The sequence below is a fragment of the Protomyctophum parallelum genome (genome assembly GCF_964188405.1).
Source record: "Protomyctophum parallelum genome assembly, chromosome: 20".
NCBI lineage: Eukaryota > Metazoa > Chordata > Actinopteri > Myctophiformes > Myctophidae > Protomyctophum > Protomyctophum parallelum.
Genome location: NC_139718.1, coordinates 41,886,621 through 41,909,300, shown reverse-complemented (window position 1 = coordinate 41,909,300; position 22,680 = coordinate 41,886,621). Strand labels below are relative to the sequence as shown.

General features: G+C 44.8%; 1 protein-coding gene across 1 annotated transcript; it reads right to left on the bottom strand.

Moving 5' to 3' along the window:
• Positions 1-5,924: 5,924 nt before the first annotated feature.
• Positions 5,925-21,887, bottom strand: dapp1 (dual adaptor of phosphotyrosine and 3-phosphoinositides). Its single transcript, XM_083792319.1, has 9 exons — positions 21,809-21,887; positions 20,447-20,569; positions 13,526-13,659; positions 12,281-12,411; positions 11,309-11,356; positions 10,458-10,520; positions 9,883-9,968; positions 7,267-7,354; positions 5,925-6,407 (listed from the first exon to the last, which is right to left on the bottom strand). The coding sequence occupies exons 1-9, from the start codon at positions 21,862-21,864 to the stop codon at positions 6,384-6,386; spliced, it is 753 nt and encodes a 250-aa protein (XP_083648445.1). The 5' UTR covers positions 21,865-21,887; the 3' UTR covers positions 5,925-6,383.
• Between the last annotated feature and the right edge of the window lie 793 nt (positions 21,888-22,680).

Below are 22,680 nucleotides of genomic sequence, written 5' to 3'. Positions count from 1 at the left end.
CCCCATACCTGAGAGTGAGGCGAGGGAGGGAGCGAGAGGTCAAATAGATGATGTAGTGTGCTACAGTGCTTCTGTGTTGGCATTCACACAAACAGGAGAAAGATGCACAGCAGTATTGCTTCCTATTGGTTCAGGTTCAGGTTTATTTGTCATTTGTATAGATACAGAGTATACATACAATGAAAATTATTTTGCTCAGAGCACTCTCCGTCTTACATACACAGGACATAAACAAACATCTAAAGTGCAAGAAAAGACAAAAAACAGTAAAAGAAAGTGCAAGTGAAGTGAAGTGCAATACAGTTCAAGGTCAGCTGTTCAGCAGCCTGACTGCCTGGGGGTAAAAACTGTTACTGAGACGGGTGGTACGAGATTTGATGCTCTGGTAGCGTTTTTTGGAGGGGAGTAGTTTGAACAGGGTATTTGCGGGGTGACTGGTGTCTTCCATGATGTTATGGGCTTTTTTCATACAGCGAGTGGTGTAGATGTTATGGAGACTGGGTAATTCTGTAGTGCCGATGATTTTAGCTGCTGTTTTAATGGTCCTCTGCAACCTGTTGCAGTCCTGAGCGGTCGTGTTACCGTACCACACTGTGATACAGCCAGTTAAGACACTTTCAATTATACAGCGATAAAAGTTCACTAGTCCTTTTGTACTTAAGCCAAATTTTTTAAGGCGCCTCAGAAAGTACAGTCGCTGCTGCGCCTTCTTGAGGATGTACTCGTTGTTGAGTGACCATGTGAATGTGTCTGTGATATGTATGCCCAGGAATTTAAAGTTATCAACTATGTCGACAGATGACCCTTTGATGGAAATGGGGGTGTGGATGCCTTTGGACTTCCTAAAGTCTACAATGATTTCTTTGGTCTTATTGGTGTTAAGTGAGAGGTTATTGTTATCGCACCATAGAGTTAGATCCTCTATCTCCCTCCTATAGGCCCTCTCATCACCGTCGGTTATTAGTCCGATCACTGTGGTATCATCCGCAAATTTAATTATGATGTTATTCTCGTATCTGGCGACACAATCAAACGTAAACAAGCTGTACAGCAGAGGACTGAGGCAGCAGCCTTGGGGCGCACCGGTTCTGGTGAGAATTGTGGATGAGCTTCTCTCTCCTATGCGAACACACTGGGGCCTACCCGTCAGAAAATCAAATAGCCAGTTACAGATGGAGCTGCCCACACCAAGTCCACTGAGTTTCAACACTAATTTAGATGGTACAATAGTGTTAAATGCGGAACTATAGTCTATGAACAGTAGTCTGACATAAGAGCTTTTCTTGTCTAGATGTAGGCTACCAGGGCAGTGTGTAAAGCAAGAGAGATTGCATCATCCACAGATCTATTTGCACAGTAAGCAAACTGTAAAGGATCAATACTAGCAGGAATTATGCTCTTGATATAAGAGATAACCATTTTCTCCAGGCATTTCATGAGAACAGATGTGGTTGCGTAAGTCTAAAGGTGAAGAAAAGGCCACACTCACACGACACGATGCTGCAGGATGGATAATCTATTGAAAACCAACGTTACGACCTGGAATGGTCGACTCTTCGGTACAGTATCTGGGTTTCACACCAGATACTGACCGGTACAGTATCTGGGTTTCACACCAGATACTGTACCCAAGTACCCATGAAGTGTAGGCTATACCCATAGACCACCTTTCCCAAGTGGACCCAACCCGGGTAGTACGGATGTTGATCCAGGTACCGTACAAGTGTTCACAATCAGTGTGACTTCTATAAGTACATGTTGGGCCCCTGTGTGCATATATACTGTAGATTAGCACAATGCACACACCTCTCTGAGTTAAATCAGCCATTCTCCATCCACATGAACTCAGAGACCAGGAATGTCCCCCCAGGCAGAGGCAGTTATGGGTGGCTGGAGGAATTAGATATCAAAAGATACTTAAAGTTGAATTCCGGTGACCTAGCTTTGTTCTCGCTCAGTTCCTGGTTATTAAAAATGTCTTCTGAAGGTGTTGAAGTACGTTCGGTCTTACAGGACCTGGAACATGTGATACGAGTCGATAAAACCACCTCATACAATATAGTAACACATATTTCTATAAAAGTGAATAAATGATATGAAGTGGTTTAAGATACTGATGGAAATGAGTGTGGAATAATAATTATGTTATAAGTTTGTACTGTGTGCTCCAACCTTGAATGTGTCACTTAGAGATATTTAGTTAATCAAATAGTTTAACAAGAACATTTCGCAGTGAGACCGACTGACAGTCACTCCCTTCTGAACAGGAGTGCTTTCATGGTTCAAGGTCTCTCAGCACAGAGAGAAACAATACATTCTTTAAGCATGAAGGCATGTGAAAAACACGTTTGGTACTAATGTAATCTAAAAAGTCGAAACTAGCAGTGGTTCTCAACCAGTGGTCCGTGGACCACCAAGTGAGCCTTGTGGAGGTTTCAGGTGGTCCCAAGCTGAAAGAGTTGGTAACCAAATGGACCCTTATAGATCATTCACTCTTGAGAGTGTATATGAAAGAGAGATGTAGAATAATTGTTATTTTGAGCAACGTTTGCCTGTAATCTCTCCTATGGTACCACATCAATAGAGCATTGGATTGTGGGCAGGAATCTTATCCAATGGTAACAACAATATTCTTTAGTTTGGGGTCTGAGAGGCTAAATCTCATCACATGGTGGTCCGTGCTGGCTCAAATGAGAGGCTAAATCTCATCACATGGTGGTCCGTGCTCCGTGGCTCAAATGAGAGGCTAAATCTCATCACATGGTGGTCCGAGGCTCAAATGAGAGGCTAAATCTCATCACATGGTGGTCCGAGGCTCAAATGCTGAATAAATATATGAAAAGTGTTGAAACCTCTGTGACCTTCCTGAGTCCCTGCACAGGACTTCCAGGAGAATGCGCGCGTGTGTGTGTCTCTCTCTCTGTGTGTATGCTGTGTGCGTGTATGGCAGCTATAGTGAATTTCACGACGGATAGACAGCACGCATCGTTTCTATCAGAGACACGAGGAGAGGAGCTGTCCATGGTTCTGAAGTTCTGAACAACACAACAGAGTCACATATCTCTAATAAAAGAGTCACAATGCTTCCTCGCTTTCCACCGCGGAGGAAAGCCTGGTATCCGTTTGTTTCCGTTCTAAAACTAGTCGTGATACAAGAAAAGAAAAGGGTGACGCTCAGGAATGAATGGGGGTGAATTTATAGCAGAGAGGCTGTTTACAAATGAGCTGTGATCTGACTGGACTGAACAGAGATAGGCTACAATGAAGAGCTACAGGCCTCCATGGCCACACACACACACACACACACACACACACACACACACACACACACACACACACACACACACACACACACACACACACACACACACACACACACACACACACACACACACACACACACACACACACACACACACGTCAGATGTATCACTACATTATTATTGTTGTGTGGCTTTTAATGCTGCTGTGCGTGTACAACAGTAGGCTGTTTATTAGAATAGGCATCATAAACCCATCATAAATCCTGTGATTTTAATTTGAAACTTTTAAATGTATTTTTTTGCATAATTGGCCTTTTAACAGCCCTGGTGGTCCGTGGTGGACCTCACGTTGAGAACCACTGTTAAAAGCCAGAATGATGTTGAACAGGATGGTGGCCTGACCTAACGTGACTCCACCAGTCGGGGGCGGTATTGAACCACAAGTTCACCACAGGCTGCATGGAAGTGAGATCCTTTGCTTCCTCACAAACTTCTACATGTCATGTGAAAATAAGAAAAGGAGAATTCTGATGATGGAAAACTGAATGTGATTTACAAGTGAATTGTTGATTCATGATTGAATAAGCAGTATCAGTCCATAGATAGAATGCCATACTATGTGTGGATCAGACGGTACATTACATTATCTTTCTTTGGTGTCAGTGTTCTCAGATGAACTCATGGCCACTGGCACAGAGGTCTTTAACCCATTCTGACCTGAGATCAGATTCTAAAAATGTCTATTACATCCTGACAGTTTCATTATTAACCCATTCTGACCTGAGATCAGATTCTAAAAGTGTCTTCGATTTTTCAAAAATAGCAGACCTACAAGCTCGTATCGCGCCACTCGGTGGCGCGATATGAGCTTGTAGATCTGCTATTTTTAAATAGCTAAAGCATAACATGATGCTGACACCAAAATGGGTGCCCGGTCAGAATGGGTTTTAACAAACCTAATTCCCACAATAACAGAGTCCAGCCCCTAAGTGAACAATTGCTGTGATCATAAAACCTTGTTGGACTGTTTGACACAATAGTAGGTCACCTACTATTGTGTTCAACAGTCCAACAAGGTTTTATGTACACCTACTGTAGGTGTACATATAGCCTACACATTTTACAAAAGAAAGTTTGCTCAATTTTAAATACTTTGAGACCACATACGATGATATTATTAACCGCATGGTAAACCGATATGGTCAAAGTCTTGCAGTCTTGCAGATATGCTGTTGTGGGAGAGTGGACACTAGTCACAAAGTCAAAGGGACATTTGGATTTGAATATGTTGTTAATGGTTTGATCACATATTATGCTAATTACTCATATTGCTCAACATGCAACTTTTAGCAACCAAGCTTAATCCCATCTGCTAAGCCTGTAGATGACATTTGAATCAAAGGTTTGGTCTGGGTCTAACATGGGACCTATGGGGGCTTCCAGTAAATTAAATAAAAGTAAATAAATGAAAAGTTTCTTATAGCTGAACTTGGTGGCCATTTGTTCTCTGTAGATCCACTTATGTCTTGTGAAAGTGTCGACAGCACAGATGTTTGTGGAATTACCACATCGTGGTCAGTATCGTGGTCATCTCTCCTATTCAGATTCAAACAACTTTATTGATCTCCGCAAAGAGCAATTCATTTGCAATCCATATACACAACACATTAAGGTAGTCATTATGTCAGACACAGGTATCGTATCAATAAAAGGAAAAGAGCAGCAGCAGTACATTAAACATCTAGTTATAGTTCATATAAATATCAGTATAAAATGACCGTGTTATCAGAGTCATCATTCATTGACAGAAAACAGGTAGGATGCACATCCTGAATACTTCCAGATCAGGGGCAGTGGAGCCATCATGTTGGTACCAGCCAGTGTTGCTGTGTCTGTGGCTGTCCAGTGGAGCCATCATGTTGGTACCAGCCAGTGTTGCTGTGTCTGTGGCTGTCCAGTGGAGCCATCATGTTGGTACCAGCCAGTGTTGCTGTGTCTGTGGCTGTCCAGTGGAGCCATCATGTTGGTACCAGCCAGTGTTGCTGTGTCTGTGGCTGTCCAGTGGAGCCATCATGTTGGTACCAGCCAGTGTTGCTGTGTCTGTGGCTGTCCAGCGCAAAGTGAATCTCCTATCTCCGATTGACAAAATGTCTTTATTTATAAATCAAGTGCTATTGAAGGGTTTTACAAATATTGAACCAATGAAAAGCATTAAAACGTGCTTCTGACTACTAAACACTATTGGATTCTCAAACCTCTTATCTTGGATTTGAGTAAAGTGATGATTTACAGTAATATACATGCAAGTATATCTGACGATGTATAAAGTCACCATACAACTTTGATGAGGCCGTGTTGAGTGGACAATACATTGCATAGGGTTTCTGCCAGACAGCACAGATATTAACCCATTCTGACCTGAGATCAGATTCATACGAGGTTTCCGCCGGACACACACTGGTCCTGATGAACCCATTCTGACCTGAGATCAGATTCTAAAAATGTCAGTCGCTCTTCGATTTTTCAAAAATAGCAGACCTACAAGCTCGTATCGCGCCACTCGGTGGCGCGATATGAGCTTGTAGATCTGCTATTTTTAAATAGCTAAAGCATAACATGATGCCAACACCAAAATGGGTGCCCGGTCAGAATGGGTTAAGCCACTTTGGGCTTGATTTCCTGTAAAATATTGCTAGTTGTGGCTTATTGCTTCTAAAGTGTAGTTCAGCTACTTGAAAATAGCCGATCTACAAGACACTCTTTGCGATCAGAGGCCATGCTACAGTAGGTGTTGTGTTAAGAGTGTAGATCGGCTACTTTCAAATAGCAAATCAGGGAATGCGTTTGAAACATTTTACAACATAAATGTTGACAACATGAACATGTTTGAGACCCAGACGTGGGTCCAGTGCTCTAAAACAACATTAGACAATAGCGTTTGACTGACCGGCCCTGGTCGCTTATTTGGGGCTTGGTCGCATGTTTCTCTAGCAAAACCTGGCAACACATGGTACCAGTGTGTGAAGTGTACTGGTCATATTCTTAATGTCCACGTGGTCAGAGACGTCCATCCCTCTTCTGTCCTGGTGGTGGCGCTGTCCTGTGACGCCCGGCTGGCTGTCACCGACCTTTTCTGAACTGAGCCTGGAAACAAAGCCATCATGATGAGTACACACACTTCAATTAGGGTCATCCCCATCCAATCACGTGATCGGAAAATGATGCCGATCACATTTTCAAAATGATTGTAATCGGATCGGTAGCAAGGAAACGTGATCGGGACATCCCTAGTATCAATATTATATTCATATCATGATATTAGACTGGATATTGTCTGTGATTTCGTATATTGTAGCTTACTATTGTGATATGGCATAATATTATGTATTCTCATAATCAGACCCAAAACTTAGAATATTTTGTTGTCGTTGAATAAGATTTTGTCCACAATTCCCTGCTGTATTGATGTGGTACTACAAGGAGAGATAACAGGCAAACTTGTAAGTTAAGTAATGCCAATGTTTAACAATAGCGGTAATTTAAATCGTGAGAGCATAAATTAAAACTTTTACACTCTCGAGAGTCCAAGGTCCAATTGGTTACCAACTCCTTCATTTATAGCTGGGGACCACCTGGAACCTCCCGGACCACTGGTTGAAAACCATTGTTCTTTTCTATGGCACCAAATGTTTTAGCTCAAAACCCAAACAATAAATCAGATGTTTGCGCGGGCCCCAAACTAGCAGATCTACAAGCTCACAATGCATCGCTTCGCACCACACTGTGAGCTTGCAGATTGGCTATTTCCACTACTTTTTAAACATTTTGTTTTCATTGATTTCTTTTTTCAGATTGTTGCAAATGTAAAAAATAAAGGGACTCGGAAAAAATGTGTCCCGACCCACAGTTTGGGAAACAGTGTACTACGGCGCTTCATTAAAGGCACAGACACATTGTAAACAACAACAGGGACAGTTGATGTAAAGAGATCAATGCAACCGACCAGTTTCCACTGCAGTATCCTGATCCACTCGTCTGCCTCCACACCCGTCTTAGCACACAGATAGAACGTCCTGTCAGGGAACACCAGACTGCCGCACGCGCACACACACACACACACACACACACACACACACACACACACACACACACACGCACACACACGCACACACACACACACACACACACACACACGCACACGCACACACACAAAATGACATCATATGACAGAACCGGGTGGTGGAAGCTAGAAGTAGGAAAGCCCAACTAACTTCATCTAATGTCATCATCAGGACCCTGACAAAATGTCTAGCATTGCACCACCATAGAAAGTACCCTCGCCTGCTGCATCACAGCTGTGGCTTAAACTGTCTGTACTGTTTTGGAGCGGAAGTCACTGCAGAAGGTGGTGAAAAACAAAGGCAATGGTTTCCAAACTGGAACAACAGGGTCAGAACAAATGATTGTCCCCAAACGATTCTGGGGGTCCACAGATGATTAGCTTAATGTGCAACACTGTTTTCTCTCTCAACAGTAAACAAACCAACCGAGGGGCACATTACTGAAGTGAAAATGTAAGGACTTTTAATACCTTTTTAATATCTCTAAAAAAAAATGAATAATGAGCCCATTACAACGCCAAAACTAACCAACAAACTATACTATAAAAATCACACCCGTGTGAAGTGAGGGGTAATGTATTAGAGCATAACTCATGTTGATTAGGTTATGTAAAACAAACGGTGCAAACACAAACATTAAAAGCCATTAACAATACAGAGACAATATGACGAAATGAGGCACATTATGACGTACATTTTCCCTTCATTGTCAATGGCGTTTACAAGACAATAAACCTGGGGCTGGCACCCCTCAAAAATGGCCAAATATTGTCAAATATTACCTACCTACTGTAAGAAAGAGGCAATTTTTTATTTTAAATCACACCCGTGTTGCAACTCCCCCCCCCCTTCTCTCTCTCTCTCTCTCTCTCTCTCTCTTATATTAGCAGGCAACAGTGCAGCACTCTCTCTCTCTCTCTGTGTTTCTGGCACAACAGCGCACAACAGCGCCCCTACTGGTACTAATAGTCATACTAATAGTGCTCATTAACGTCACACGGACACATGAACACATAGGTGAACACGGACATTGCTGTTCCTTGGAGTGGTTGCACCACTCAAAAATGTACGAGCTAAATGTAATGCCCGAACTCCTTCAATTCTTGTCAGGGTCCACAGTTCTAATTATATTGGGTTGTCATGGTCAGAAAAGTGTGGGAAGCCTAGGCCTACTGTATCACAGCTTGGAGTGGCTAGTGTAGAAGGACAATATCAGTCACCAGAATCAGAAAGCAGGTGTTTTCAAAGAATCTATTGTGGTTAAAATGGAGTTTGACAGTTACAATGAATGGGATTGTATAGGAAGGACATTTCTAAATACTGAACCGAGTCTGAGGTGAAACACAGAAGCCTGTTTGAAAGTGAAATATCCTAAATACATAAACGCACTTCCCACCATTTCTGTTTTCTTCTTTGTTCCATCTGCCATGTACTTCCTCTTTTTCTAAACCAGTTTTCACTTTGTCAAATGTCCCCTGCATGCCAGGAGGAAGTGAAGCATAACCGCTTGCTAACATAAAAAAACGTGCCGGCTGTGTCAAAACCCAAAAGGCCAGCGGAGGTTTGTATGACACAGATTATTAGCCCATTAAAACTGGAAAAGCATCCGTGTCATTTGAGATTCTTAGCTACAGTATATATGTAAATATAGCAACATAAGGTTTTCAGAAAGCTCTTTTTAGAACAGGTTTGGAACAGTCGTCAGATATACAAGCTTTTTTAAGACAGAAATCGTCTGTTCGGGGGGGGGGGCAAATACATATAATGTTCTACAAGCAGTGCAAGTTGTGCATGAGCTTGTAAATCGGCTATAGAGGGGGGCAAAGCAGGCTGACCCCTGGGGAACGGCAGTCAAAAAGTATAATTACTTTTCTTTTAGTCCATTAATTACTTTCCTTTTAGTCCATTCATTCATTCGTTAATTCATTCATTCATTCATTCATTCATTCATTCATTCATTCATCCATCCATCCATAATGCAATGTAAATCATTTATTTTGGATGGATAGACCTGTGGGAGAGTTTCCTTCTTCTGGGCACATTCATTTGAGCAAAGATGTATTGCTAACATTCTTTTTTCATTTTCCCTCAAACCGGCTCTACAGTTGACTGAATCTGATGCAATGCAGCTGCTATCAGCAACGAGAAGAAAAGAAAAGAAAAAAAGAGAACAGACTAGTGATTCCCAACCTGTGGCCCACTGATGATAAGAGTGTCTGCCACAGCAGTCAGCAGTGGTTCCCAAACGTTTTAGCTCAAGGCCAAAAATAAAAAATAAAATAAAATAAAATTCATAGATAGCTTCATATAGATTTGTTTGACACCACTGCCATTACCTTTTGTTTACACACGTATGCTCTTTTCTATTAATGTTGGATTTGTGTTAATGTGCATTTTCAAACCTTAAACCCCCAATACTAAGTAAACTCGAATTTGGCTCTGTGGAGCAATATTGTAACATTTTGTAACACATTGGGAGTAATGTCCCATGCACTCACCAGAAACAGTTGACTCTGTCCTGGGAGTAGTCAAACTGCACAGCAGAGCAGGCCCTCAGGTCCAGGGTACGGATGGGCTCATTGAACTGAGAGAGAGAGAGAGAGAGAGAGAGAGAGAGAGAGAGAGAGAGAGAGAGAGAGAGAGAGAGAGAGAGAGAGAGCATGTTTGAGACTCCAACACATATCACACTGACACTGGAAAACTGTCAGTGTGTGATAGGCCTATTCAAAAAAAAAAACAGAACTGTCTTTTTAACACCAGCAGTGAACAAACTGAAATCAGAGTTTTACTGTCTGCATTACAGGTACAGTACAGTACAGTACAGTACAGTACAGTACAGTACAGTACAGTACAGTACAGTACAGTACAGTACAGTACAGTACAGTACAGTACATGTATGTCTGATGGTACTGGCACCAGACATACAGACAGACAGACAGACAGACAGACAGACAGACAGACAGTGTACATACTTTGGAAAATACTCAAAATGCTATTCCTTTTCCTTCACAAACAACAACCCATGAAACTCACTCATTTGTGAATGACATTTCCAAAACGTTTCCAAACCTACCATTTTATCTTTGAAGTACTTGAGGTCGTATCGGTTTAGCGTGAACCATCTCTGTTTCCAGCTCTGCAACACAAAATACAAGTTACAACTGCTATTATAATCAATGCAAACAATATGAAAATGCTTTGGCCACGTCTCGCGACAAGAGTTGGCTTTGTCCAGCGGCGTAAACGTCTTTAAATAAAAACTTTGTAATTTTTTTCCCGGGTCTCTCGAGGGGGCGGGACTGCGACGCTCTATACAAATTGACTGCTATACATAATTTAGGAAAGTTTATGCATGCACTATGTGTGTACACATGTGTAATTGTGCAGCACTACAAAGTACACACTGATAACTTTCTGTATGTATATACCATATCTTCTACACATGCATAGTAAACTATGAATAAAGCCCAGCACATTACATTCTTTGTCATATTTTGTACAGTTCACAGGTTCATTCTGGTGCGATCGCTGCTTTAACAACACATTTCTCCTCTGAGATCAAGTTGTAAGCAGAGCCCACTTCTGTGTCTCATTGGTGGGCTGTGGAAATCATTGATGGGGATTCCAAGCTAATAGAAACTACAGCCTTTCTCTTCCTGGAAATGCTGCATGCTGAGATAGAAGCCACTGTTCTTGCATACAAATAAGGCAGGCAGGCTTAAATCTAGTTTGAAATAACCAAACCTGCCTACTACCAATGGGTTTCTGAACTGTCCACAGCCCTCCTCTGAGACACAGACCAAATAGAAAGAAATGGTGCCATCTTACAATGAGCACCAATTAACCGTGTATATGAAGATCAGATTGAAAATGCGTGAATAATTCCTTCACCACGACTGACGCAGTGATCTTACGGTAACCTACCTTCACTACAGCTCCTTGTTTGACCAGATAGCCCTCCTTTGTGCCCAGCTGTGGAAAAAGGAAAAATACACTCACATGTTACTGTAGCTACAGTATTGGTAGTGAACAGACATGTTCACTACCAATACTACAGAAACCTCGTATTTCCATACTTTTATGTTGTTGTTTTTCTCCTGAACTTTTTGTGACCAACGGGCTCTGACTCTTCTGGTGTGTTGTGGTCTTAAAACATGAACATTTGGTAAGAGAGAATATAGATATCGCATCATATCGGTAAGTCAGTTCTTTATTTCTCAATATGCACCATAAATTATTTCATAAATAAATGTCCTCCGTTTCATACTTCATAAGACAGTGTCACACAAAAGTAGCTTGTAGATCTGCTATTTGTTTTGCTATTTATTCAAAACGGGGGGTACAGGTGGCTAATTATATGGATAATATTAATATGTTAGATTGCACGTGCAAAATGTGTTCATGTTGAGTAAGTGTGCATGCGTTCCTCTGTCCTCACTCCTCCCTTACAAACACACAAACCCTAGTCAAACAAACTCTACATCCAGAAAAGCGGCACTTTGTTGGCACTGCCCACCAGTTGCTCAAAGCCCTGGCAGATAACAAAGGAACGTCTGGAAATGGACGGTATGTGACCGCATACCATATTAGTGTCCTTGAGCAAGACACCGAACGCCTAATGTGCTGCATGCACGGCGCCTTTCATGTTTCCCTCCAAATGGGGGAATGTTATGCTGCAAACCGCTGTGGATAAAGGCCACTTCTAAATGCACCGTTTAAGAATAGTAATATAACAGTTATTTGTTTCTTCTTCCATTTCCTGAAAAGTATAGCTGTGTTGGACATAGAAGATGTCCGCCTGTCAGTAACGATATGTTCTTTTTATGTCACTACACAGTACACACTGGCTAAAAGAGAAAGTGTGTGTGTGTGTGTGTGTGTGTGTGTGTGTCTTACAGAGGGGGCGTTGGGCACCAGGTCACTGCTGGTCCGTCCAGTCTGTATGGCGGTGTGAACTCTGACCGACTCATAGATGGACGGTTCCTCCACGTCTCTGGGATACGGACAGCTGAGGACTAGGAGAGTTCCTGCAGGACAGCCGGACAGTTCACACAATGAACCTTTAACGGTGTCATCATTTAACATATTTTTTTTTTATCCCACGATTTTGTAACCCATTTTTCACCCCTGTGTCAATCATCTAATGTGATCCTGGGCTCTACACACCCTCCGCCAACCTAGTCCCCATATATGGGGGACAAGGGGAGAGCAACGGACTTGAACGCATGCTTCCTTCATGCCCGAGTGTCCAAGTTGCTCCTGATGGGGGGGGGGGAGTTTCCCTGGTTGGACGTAGCGCGTGGAAGGAACACGTTGTTCCAACCAGTTCCTTTCCCCTCCATCAGGCGCCCCGGCTGGCCAGGGGGAGGCAGTTTAGTGACCAGGATTACTGCATGTTTTTTTGTGAGGGTACCTACCCTATAGGGGACACGGGGAGAACATGCAAACTCCACACAGAAAGGCCCCTTTCGCCAACCCCGCCTTCGGGTATGGGCACTGATGACGCGGAGGAGGAAACACGCCGCCAGCACCCACAGCGGTGTCATCATTAAAATCTTAGTATTTTGCCAATTATTTAGGGGCCGACCTAAAGCTATGAATGTACAACTGTACATCATCCATAACCTTTTGTACAGTTGTATTGCACTAATAATGTATGGCTGTATGGCTGTGCCGAGTCTCGCTGCTCTCCCAGGGCTGGGAGTCTTGGGAGTTTTCAACGAATATCTTAGCTATAAGGAAATTGATACCTGCCCTGATGGAGACTCCTTTGTGAGTCGAAACATGTTGGCTTTTTAAACTTTTCTAAAGAAAGCACCTTGATTTTATATCCAACCTCACCTTATTTTTATACCTTTTTATATTTTTATACCTTTTTGAGTGCTCGGATCGCCACCTTTTCTTCAGTATTCCAGTCCCACCGATCTTTGAAGCACCAGTCTACTTTTAAACTTTCTTTTGCACCTCCATCGAGCACCTGGTTGATTTTCTCTTTATAATGACATTTTTTTTCAAGGGTACAGTAGCTGTTGTATAATCGCAATATTACACTTGGGGCGTGTGCTTTACCGTCATTAATGGCACGCCTGCGTTGCCGCAGGGACGCAGCAGAAGTGGTGTAATAATTGCTTAAGTCAGTACCTGTGTCACTGCCCACTAGAGGCTGGTTGGCGAAGTGGTTGACAAACTCCCGTAGGGACGCAAACTCGTTGAAACCAAACACATAGACGTTGTCCCTTCTGGTCACATGGAAATGCTTCACCGAGTCCTTGGCCCTGCACAGGGTGACATTAGCCTGGCATTAGCCAGACTGATAATGTGGATTCACCCACACATTCCGCCACAGTATACTCCACGGTACCAGTTATCAGTGTTGGGGAAGTTACTTTGAAAGTGTAGCTTGTAAAGCTACAAGTAGCTCACCATGGCAGTAGCTTGATCAAGCTACATAGCTACCCCTGGAGAGATGTAGCTTGTAAAGCTACAGCTACATGGAAAAAGTAGCTCAAAGTAGCTCAGCTACTTTTTATTTTTCAGCGTTAAATTGAGAATGTACATGCGGGAGACCCCTCCTCCCCTCTGGGAGACCCCTCCTCCCTCTGGGAGACCCCTGCTCCCCTCTGGGAGACCCCTCCCACCCTGCTCCCCTCTGGGAGACCCCTCCTCCCCCTGCTCCTCTCTGGGAGACCCCTCCTCCCCCTGCTCCCCTCTGGGAGACCCCTCCTCCCACCCTGCTCCCCTCTGGGAGACCCCTCCTCCCACCCTGCTCCCCTCTGGGAGACCCCTCCCACCCTGCTCCCCTCTGGGAGACCCGTCCTACCACCCTGCTCCCCTCTGGGAGACCCCTCCTCCCACCCTGCTCCCCTCTGGGAGACCCCTCCCACCCTGCTCCCCTCTGGGAGACCCCTCCTCCCACCCTGCTCCCCTCTGGGAGACCCCTCCTCACCCTGCTCCCCTCTGGGAGACCCCTCCTCCCCTCTGGGAGACCCCTCCTCCCCTCTGGGAGACCCCTCCTCACCCTGCTCCCCTCTGGGAGACCCCGCACCCTGCTCCCCTCTGGGAGACCCCTCCTCACCCTGCTCCCCTCTGGGAGACCCCTCCTCCCACCCTGCTCCCCTCTGGGAGACCCCTCCCACCCTGCTCCCCTCTGGGAGACCCCTCCTCCCACCCTGCTCCCCTCTGGGAGACCCCTCCTCCCCTCTGGGAGACCCCTCCTCCCCTCTGGGAGACCCCTCCTCACCCTGATCCCCTCTGGGAGACCCCGCACCCTGCTCCCCTCTGGGAGACCCCTCCTACCACCCTGCTCCCCTCTGGGAGACCCCTCCTCACCTTGCTCCCCTCTGGGAGACCCCTCCCCACCCTGCTCCCCTCTGGGAGACCCCTCCCACCCTGCTCCCTTCTGGGAGACCCCTCCCACCCTGCTCCCCTCTGGGAGACCCCTCCTCACTCTGCTCTCCTCTGGGAGACCCCCCCACCCTGCTCCCCTCTGGGAGACCCCTCCTCCCCTCTGGGAGACCCCTCCTCACCCTGCTCCCCTCTGGGAGACCCCTCCTCCCCTCTGGGAGACCCCTCCTCCCCTCTGGGAGACCCCTCCTCACCCTGCTCCCCTCTGGGAGACCCCGCACCCTGCTCCCCTCTGGGAGACCCCTCCTCCCCCTGCTCCCCTCTGGGAGACCCCTCCTCCCCCTGCTCCCCTCTGGGAGACCCCTCCTCCCCTCTGGGAGACCCCTGCTCCCCAAAATTGTAGCTTGTAACTTGAGTAGCTAAGCTACAAAAAATGACCCAAAAAGTAGCTGAGCTACTTGACGAGGTACACAAATATGAATGTAGCTAAAATACCACAAGCTACAGCAAAATGTAGCTAAGCTACGTAGCTCAGCTACATGTAGCTTAATACTCCCCAACACTGCCAGTTATCCATGTAAGTAGCCATGCCGAGCCATGAGGCCATGAGGATGTCAGAACATCAATGTGATGTCAGAGCAGGCCAGCTCCATATACTGTATATGGAGCCCGGGCAGGGGCCCCTGTCCAGAGCCTGCAGGGCAGGGGCCCTGTCCAGAGGGCCCTGTCCAGAGCCCGGGCAGGGGCTTTTGTGCTGGTTCTGGACAAATGAGCATCGCGCCCGTCACAGACATATGCAGAGCAAGTTCAGTCAGGAAACCTCAGTGCAGTTGGGCCGCCTCAGCATCATGTTCACACTTCATCCAATCACACACTCATTCCATCTTCATACCGGCTATGGGAGTTTGCACTGCACACCTTGCTTGCTTGTTTGCCGCTGCACACACTGATACTGCATGCACTGCAGGTGGCCTACCACCTGTCGTTTTAGATCTGCTGTTTAGATACGGGGGATTCGGAGTCCCTATGTGGTTGGGTCTGATGCGCTTGATCCGAGTACCTAAAAAGCAGATCAAATTCATCGCCAAACCATAATAAATATATTGCTCATTATATTTAATAATATATGCCATCCATTCTTGAGTTGTCCAGACTGAACCGTGGGTCCGACGGCCTCAACACCGGGGACCGCACTCCTTGTGGTGGTGTGGAACGCACGGCCGCATGCACGCACGCACAATTTATTTTACATTGACTTGAATGGGTACTGTATTTTCTCAGCCCCCCCCAAGTGTTTTTTCCGGCCACTGCTGGGCGACCCTGGTTCCAGTGTTTGTGATGTCACAGAGTGACGATGTCACATCACTGACATCATCAGGTTGATATACATGAGCGGCCACTCTCTAACATACAGGCAGATTTTCAAACTCTCATTTCAGTCCCGTGTGATCGTTTCCCTCCTCTAAGTCGATTTTGTAATATAATCATTGTTGCTAGTCCCGTTTCACGTTCCTGTCCTGGGATTGTCCAGTGAGGACTTTCCACTACCCGTGTCAGTGAAGTTTGCTTCGGAGTTCCTCCACATACGAGCACACAGTAAGACTCCATCGTTTTACAGAGAAAGACTTGACCCGATAGATACAGCTTGATCCACAGTGGGGTGCTATACTGGCGGGACAGAATGTTGTTCTGGACACTTCATCAGAAAGGACCAAAGAGAAGACCTCTTCATGGAGTGGATCATGCTGCCGTTACAGTGGGGCATAAAGTGTACTGCTTTGGCTTTGGAAGGATGTTTTACACCTTTGACTTTGGAGGGTCCTTGTTCAGGTTTCAGATTGATGTCCAGATCTTCAACACAGTGTCTTTACGCTGGGTCAAGTTTTCTCCAGTGACCCACGAGGCTCCCCCTACCGCCAAGGCCACAAAGCTGTGCTGGTAGAAGATGTCATCTACCTCTGGGAGGAGATACTTACGGCAAAGTGCTTCATGCATTCAATGTCGACACTCACCAATGGTTCAAACCCCAAATATCTGGGACTGTTCCAGAGGCGAGAGAGGGCCACTCAGCATGTGTCTTGGGGAAGTCCATGTATATATATGGGGGATACAGATATGGACTTTTTATGTCAGTCATTTTCGTTGATAACATGTACAAGTTGGACACCACCACAATGGTCTGGTCTTTAATTAACACAAGAAACACTCCACCAGTAGCAGGTTACCCTGCCACCATCATCGGGACAAAGATGTTTGTATTTTTATCGAGCAGTATCTTTCAGATAAAGTCCGTCAGAGGGTTTGACACAGAGTCCAACTTCTGGCTCAAGACTACTATACGTCTTCCAGTAAGACGTATAGGTTATTCGACCTTTGCCTACAATGAAGAGCTTTATGTATTTGGTGGGAAGAACTGTAACGGGACCTCTTGCAATGATCTGTGGAAATTCAGTCCGCAAACCTTCTCCTGGAAGAAGCTTGAGCCCAAGGGAAATGTTCCGTGTTCAGGATATGAGCTGAGCTGCTGCCTGGTGGGAGATCGGATCTTCCTCTTTGGTGGAATATATGATGGCCTGTACATCTTAGACTTCAGTCCCAGTCTGAAGACGTTAGGCAGCCTAGCGGTTATTGATTACGGGTTGGAGCAGTCGGGACTCCCACACAACCTCAGGTGGGAACTGGCAGCCATGACTACTACTACGAATTATAGCAGGCTGTTTTCACAGCTTTTGAAATATTTCCACTTTAAAGCACTGAATTAAGTCTGACATCACTGCCGCTGGAGGGCGCTAGTGTTATTTTCACTATACTTATTTTATTTATTCATTCATTGGAATTATTTTATTTTTAAAGATTTTTATTTATGAAATGCTCTTTAAGCGCCATTGCCGTTGATTAATGCCAATTGAAGCCTAATTTTGATACTAACGCTTACCGCCATTGCCGTTGATTAATGGCAATAGCGCTTTTATAGTGCGTTCGATCGATCGAGCCATAATGCTACTTATGTTAGCCTGCCATGTTGTTAGCACAGCACTGGATCATCCATCTTAGATCGTCGTCGCCATAATAATCCATTCTATCCGTTTCTTTCAATCGCCTGTATCTCCTATTCCTTGTCCCAGATGGCATTTTGGTCAAAACAGCGTTTCTTTGACGGCACAGAGCCGGCGATGAGGAGAGTTCCAGTGCCCCGGTTTGGATTCATATTGTAAACAAGGCCTGTCTCTGCTGCTCCGTTGAGCGTCCTAGGATAATCTACTTCCGGTAGACTGCAGGAACTGTGGCTTTTCGAAATAAGAGCTCGACTGGAAAAGAATGCTGCCTTGAATTATATCCTAATTTTTCAATAAATGCTAGCACTGAAAGGCCTGAGAGCCGCTTAGGAGCGAGCAGACATATAGGCGCAAACTGTTCAGACTGAGCCCTTGCAGTGAGGTGCAGAGGTGACTGACACCTCTAGTCTTCTCCACTCCCCAAATGCATCAGAGATGCCCCCTCCCTCCCTACCTTCAGAACTGCCCTGAAAACACACTCACAGTGAAATTGCCTTTCCCACTTGACTTTGTATCAACTCTTGTTTTTAGTGTAGAACCACTGGTTTAGTGCTTTTATCTCTTTCGCTATTTTAATTCATTTTTCCCCCGGCCCTCCCAAACACTTGTAAAGCGAATTACTAATTACTACGAGTACTCAGAAAAGCGTCATATAAATCCCAGGTATTATTATTGTAGGCTCGAGAATATTGTTATTGACACTCTTTATTCCCGTTTTATAGTCTGCCCCAGGCTGTGACATCATGTGCGTCAAACAATAGGAAGACAGAAGGAGGGGGGTTACATCTCATCCACATGATTCCAGAATGCACTTGGCGAGCTCCAGACCACACATATATTCTAGTTATTATCTGAAGTAACAGAAATAAAAACATAAGGGTACATTTAAATGGAAACCATCAACACATATAACTAGAATACAGCACATATAATGTGGCACATTATTGTTGCATACTTTTTGTACATTGTTTGTGCTACAAACAATGTACAAACAATGACACATAAATGCCCACTTATTTTAAAAAATCACACTCGTGTGAAGTCAGGGGTTCCAACTTGTCCATCTTCATCGTCCTCCACGAGACTTGAATGCAGTGTGTTATTGTATGTAAAAGACGTCTTATGTTGTCATTTAATGCCCTAAACAAACATCAAAGTGTATAGACTTCGCTGGCAAACGAAGTGGCGTGCTCTGAACAAAGTCTTTTACAGGTAGATGGAAAGGAGGGTCCATGCGGGGGGTCCTGTGCTGTCACTGCTGTTGTTTTGTACTGGCTCACCTGCCAGTGAGGAGCCCCAGCATCCTCCGTGGCGGCGTCATTAGGTGAGTACTAGTTAATTCATAATTGTTAAAGGACCACTTCACCACTTTTCAACCTATCTTCATATAGTAGGTCCTCACAAATAATCATAAAAAAATGGCGCAATTTTTTTCTACTCTGTCTGTGTTCCGTGGGAGGGCTGTGGGAAGTTCAGAAACCGTCTTCCAGTGACATCATCGATGGGGAATACAAGCTAATAGAAACTGCAGGCTTACTAGTCCTGAAAAGTTGCAATGCGAAAATGGAAGCCATCGTTCTCACGATAATCAAAATCTAAACTTTTTTGTAAAAAAATCTTGTTTAAAAAAAGATCTGCCTAATGATGATGTCACTGGAAGACGGTTTCTGAACTGCCCACAGCCCTCCTATGAGACACAGACCGAGTATAAAAGAATCGTGCTATTTTTTCATGATTATTAGTGAGGACCTATTATATGAAGATACGTTGAAAAGTGGTGAAGTGGTCCTTTAAGTTTCATAGTGTCATTCCTGTTGATGCCCCCCCCCCCCCCCCCCCCCCAAAATGAACAGGTTACAGCCGACAGGATTCTCATTCCGTTACTGTCACTGCCTGCAAGGATGGCCGCCGTGCCATTTCTTATAAACTGTGGCTGCAGGGTTGATTGCAGCGTCAGTGCCTGCTGCAGCATGCACTGCAGCCGGCGCTGGAGGAACTGTGGCTGGGTTGATTGCAGCAATCATCTGAGAGGCAACAAGATGAACCTGGCCATGAAGCAACAGATCTCTCCACAAAGGAACATTCAAGGATAGTACTCTCGTATACTTAAAATATGGGATGCAAGTTAACAATAAAACTAATCTTTGAATCTGGAATCTGAATGTTATTTCCTATCGCTCATTTACTGTGGTTTTCAGTATCAACCCATTCTGAACGGGAACCCATTTTGGTGTTCGCATCATGTCGTGCTTTAGCTATTGAAAAATAGCAGATCTACAAGCTCATAGCGCGCCACCGAGTGGCGCGCTACGAGCTTAAGGTCTGCTATTTTTGAAAAATCGAAGAACGACTGACATTTTTAGAATCTGATCTCAGGTCAGAATGGGTTAATCAGACCAGTGTGTGTCCATGTGGAAACCTCGTATGAATCTGATCTCAGGTCAGAATGGGTTAATGGCCACAGACCGGGAAAGCACAGAGGCTGGCGAACCTGTAGATAACTTTCCCTGCACTGTGCTAAGTTACTAGGCCAAGGTCAGGTGGACAGGATATGGACGGTCCACATACAACCATCTGCCTCAATGGTATAAAAATATTCTACCATACAGATTGGACAAAATAAAAATGTATTCACAGAGACAAAGAGAGAGAGCATCCATACCTCACAGACAGAGCGAAGCAGCCTGGTCCTTCATTACTGTTCCTCAGCAGATAGCTGCCATCACGACCGTTAGACATGAGGAGAGCCTCAGCCGCATGACGAGACAGCTCATAATGATACCACCTGTTAATGGTTCACATTATACCATTATAATGATTCAAATTACACCACCTGTTAATGAGAGGTTAGAATGATACCGTCTGGGCGTGAACATCGTATTAATGAAATGACAGGTCAAAAAATGATACTACCCTGAAGACTCCAAATCACATCATTCTAAACAAATAGCTCAAGATACCATACATCTATGAAATGACAGGTTACAAAATGACACCATATATCTATGAAATGGTAGGTTATACAAATATGACATCTGTTAATGAAATGACAGGTTAAAATGCCACCAATCACTGTCCACTGAGGAGTACAGGTTTCATTTTCACAGGTGCTGTAAAGAGGATCTGAAAATGTGGTTAAGCTCATGCACCTGTTAAGCCTACGTACATCAGTGGTTCTCTCTCCTCTTTCACGTCACGGACCGCAAAATTGATATTTAATATATTTAATCATATTATTAATATTTAATTTCAAATGGGCTAGATGTTCCACATTTCACTGGGGACCCCCCCCCCCCCCCCCCCCCAAGGACCCCTGGGAATCCCCGCCGGACCCCACTTGGCCAACATTGTTACTGAACAAACAATTCATATTTATAAAGCTTTAACTTAAACAATTTACAATCTTACCCTACCTTAACAGACAAAATAAAACAGAGGAAATAAAGCCTTGCCAGGATTTTGCAAACTGCTGTAAATGTCGTCATTTGAAAGCATAATATGTCGCAATAAACAGTAGGGGAGCTGCCATCAGCCACAGTTAAACACTGTCTCTACGCACATAATTATGAGCCTTTTTTAACACCCTCCACACAAAGTGCAATGAAATTATCCATGTTCAAAATCAGTAGTATTCAACCAGGGGTCCGGGGACCACCAGTGGTCCTTGAGGGGGTCCCATGGGTGCTCCCCAGTTAACCTTAAATGAGTTGGTAACCAAATGGACCCTTATAGATATTTAACTCTAAAAAGAAACCAAATAGAGTATAGACCATTCGGTTTCATTTTCACCGTCAAGAGTTAAATGAGTGTAGGCTAAAACATTTGCATTACTAGAAGTCTATACACAATTAGAGAATGTAGAAGAATGGCATTATGTTTTATCCACGTTTGCCTGCTCTCTCTCCTGTACCACCGGCATCAATACAGCATGGATTTGTGACTCAAATGCTGCATAAACAATGGGCCTTGAAAGGGTTGAAAACCACTGTTCTACTAGTCTAGGTATAGTTGATAGTTGTCTTACCCCAGAGTCTCCAGTTCATCGCTGGTCTCCTCAGAAGAGTCGCTGTAGTAACTCATGGTCCGTCACTACACTGCAGTGAACAACAGTAGAATGAGGTTGAGCAGACTGTCAGCTGTGTAGCTTATAGGAGGAGGAGACAGACACACAGCCAGCCCAGGGAAATACAAACACAGCTGTATGCTGTGTAGTTTATAGGAGGAGGAGACAGACACGCAGCCAGCCCAGGGAAATACAAACACAGCTGTATGCTGTGTAGTTTATAGGAGGAGGAGACAGACACACAGCCAGCCCAGGGAAATACAAACACAGCTGTATGCTGTGTAGTTTATAGGAGGAGGAGACAGACACGCAGCCAGCCCAGGGAAATACAAACACAGCTGTATGCTGTGTAGTTTATAGGAGGAGACAGACACACAGCCAGCCCAGGGAAATACAAACACAGCTGTATGCTGTGTAGTTTATAGGAGGAGGAGACAGACACACAGCCAGCCCAGGGAAATACAGACACAGCTGTATGCTGTGTAGTTTATAGGAGGAGGAGACAGACACACAGCCAGCCCAGGGAAATACAAACACAGCTGTATGCTGTGTAGTTTATAGGAGGAGGAGACAGACACACAGCCAGCCCAGGGAAATACAGACACAGCTGTATGCTGTGTAGTTTATAGGAGGAGACAGACACACAGCCAGCCCAGGGAAATACAAACACAGCTGTATGCTGTGTAGTTTATAGGAGGAGACACACAGCCAGCCCAGGGAAATACAAACACAGCTGTATGCTGTGTAGTTTATAGGAGGAGACAGACACACAGCCAGCCCAGGGAAATACAAACACAGCTGTATGCTGTGTAGTTTATAGGAGGAGGAGACAG

What these genes read in the sequence shown, in the direction of transcription:
- dapp1 (XM_083792319.1), bottom strand. Translation starts at nt 21,864, where the DNA reads ATGAGTTACTACAGCGACTCTTCTGAGGAGACCAGCGATGAACTGGAG. An exon ending in GATGAACTGGAGACTCTGGG is followed by an intron (nt 20,570 to 21,808) that starts GTAAGACAACTA and finishes AACCATTAACAG; the next exon opens with GTGGTATCATTATGAGCTGT. An exon ending in GGATACTGCAGTGGAAACTG is followed by an intron (nt 6,408 to 7,266) that starts GTCGGTTGCATT and finishes CTTTGTTTCCAG; the next exon opens with GCTCAGTTCAGAAAAGGTCG.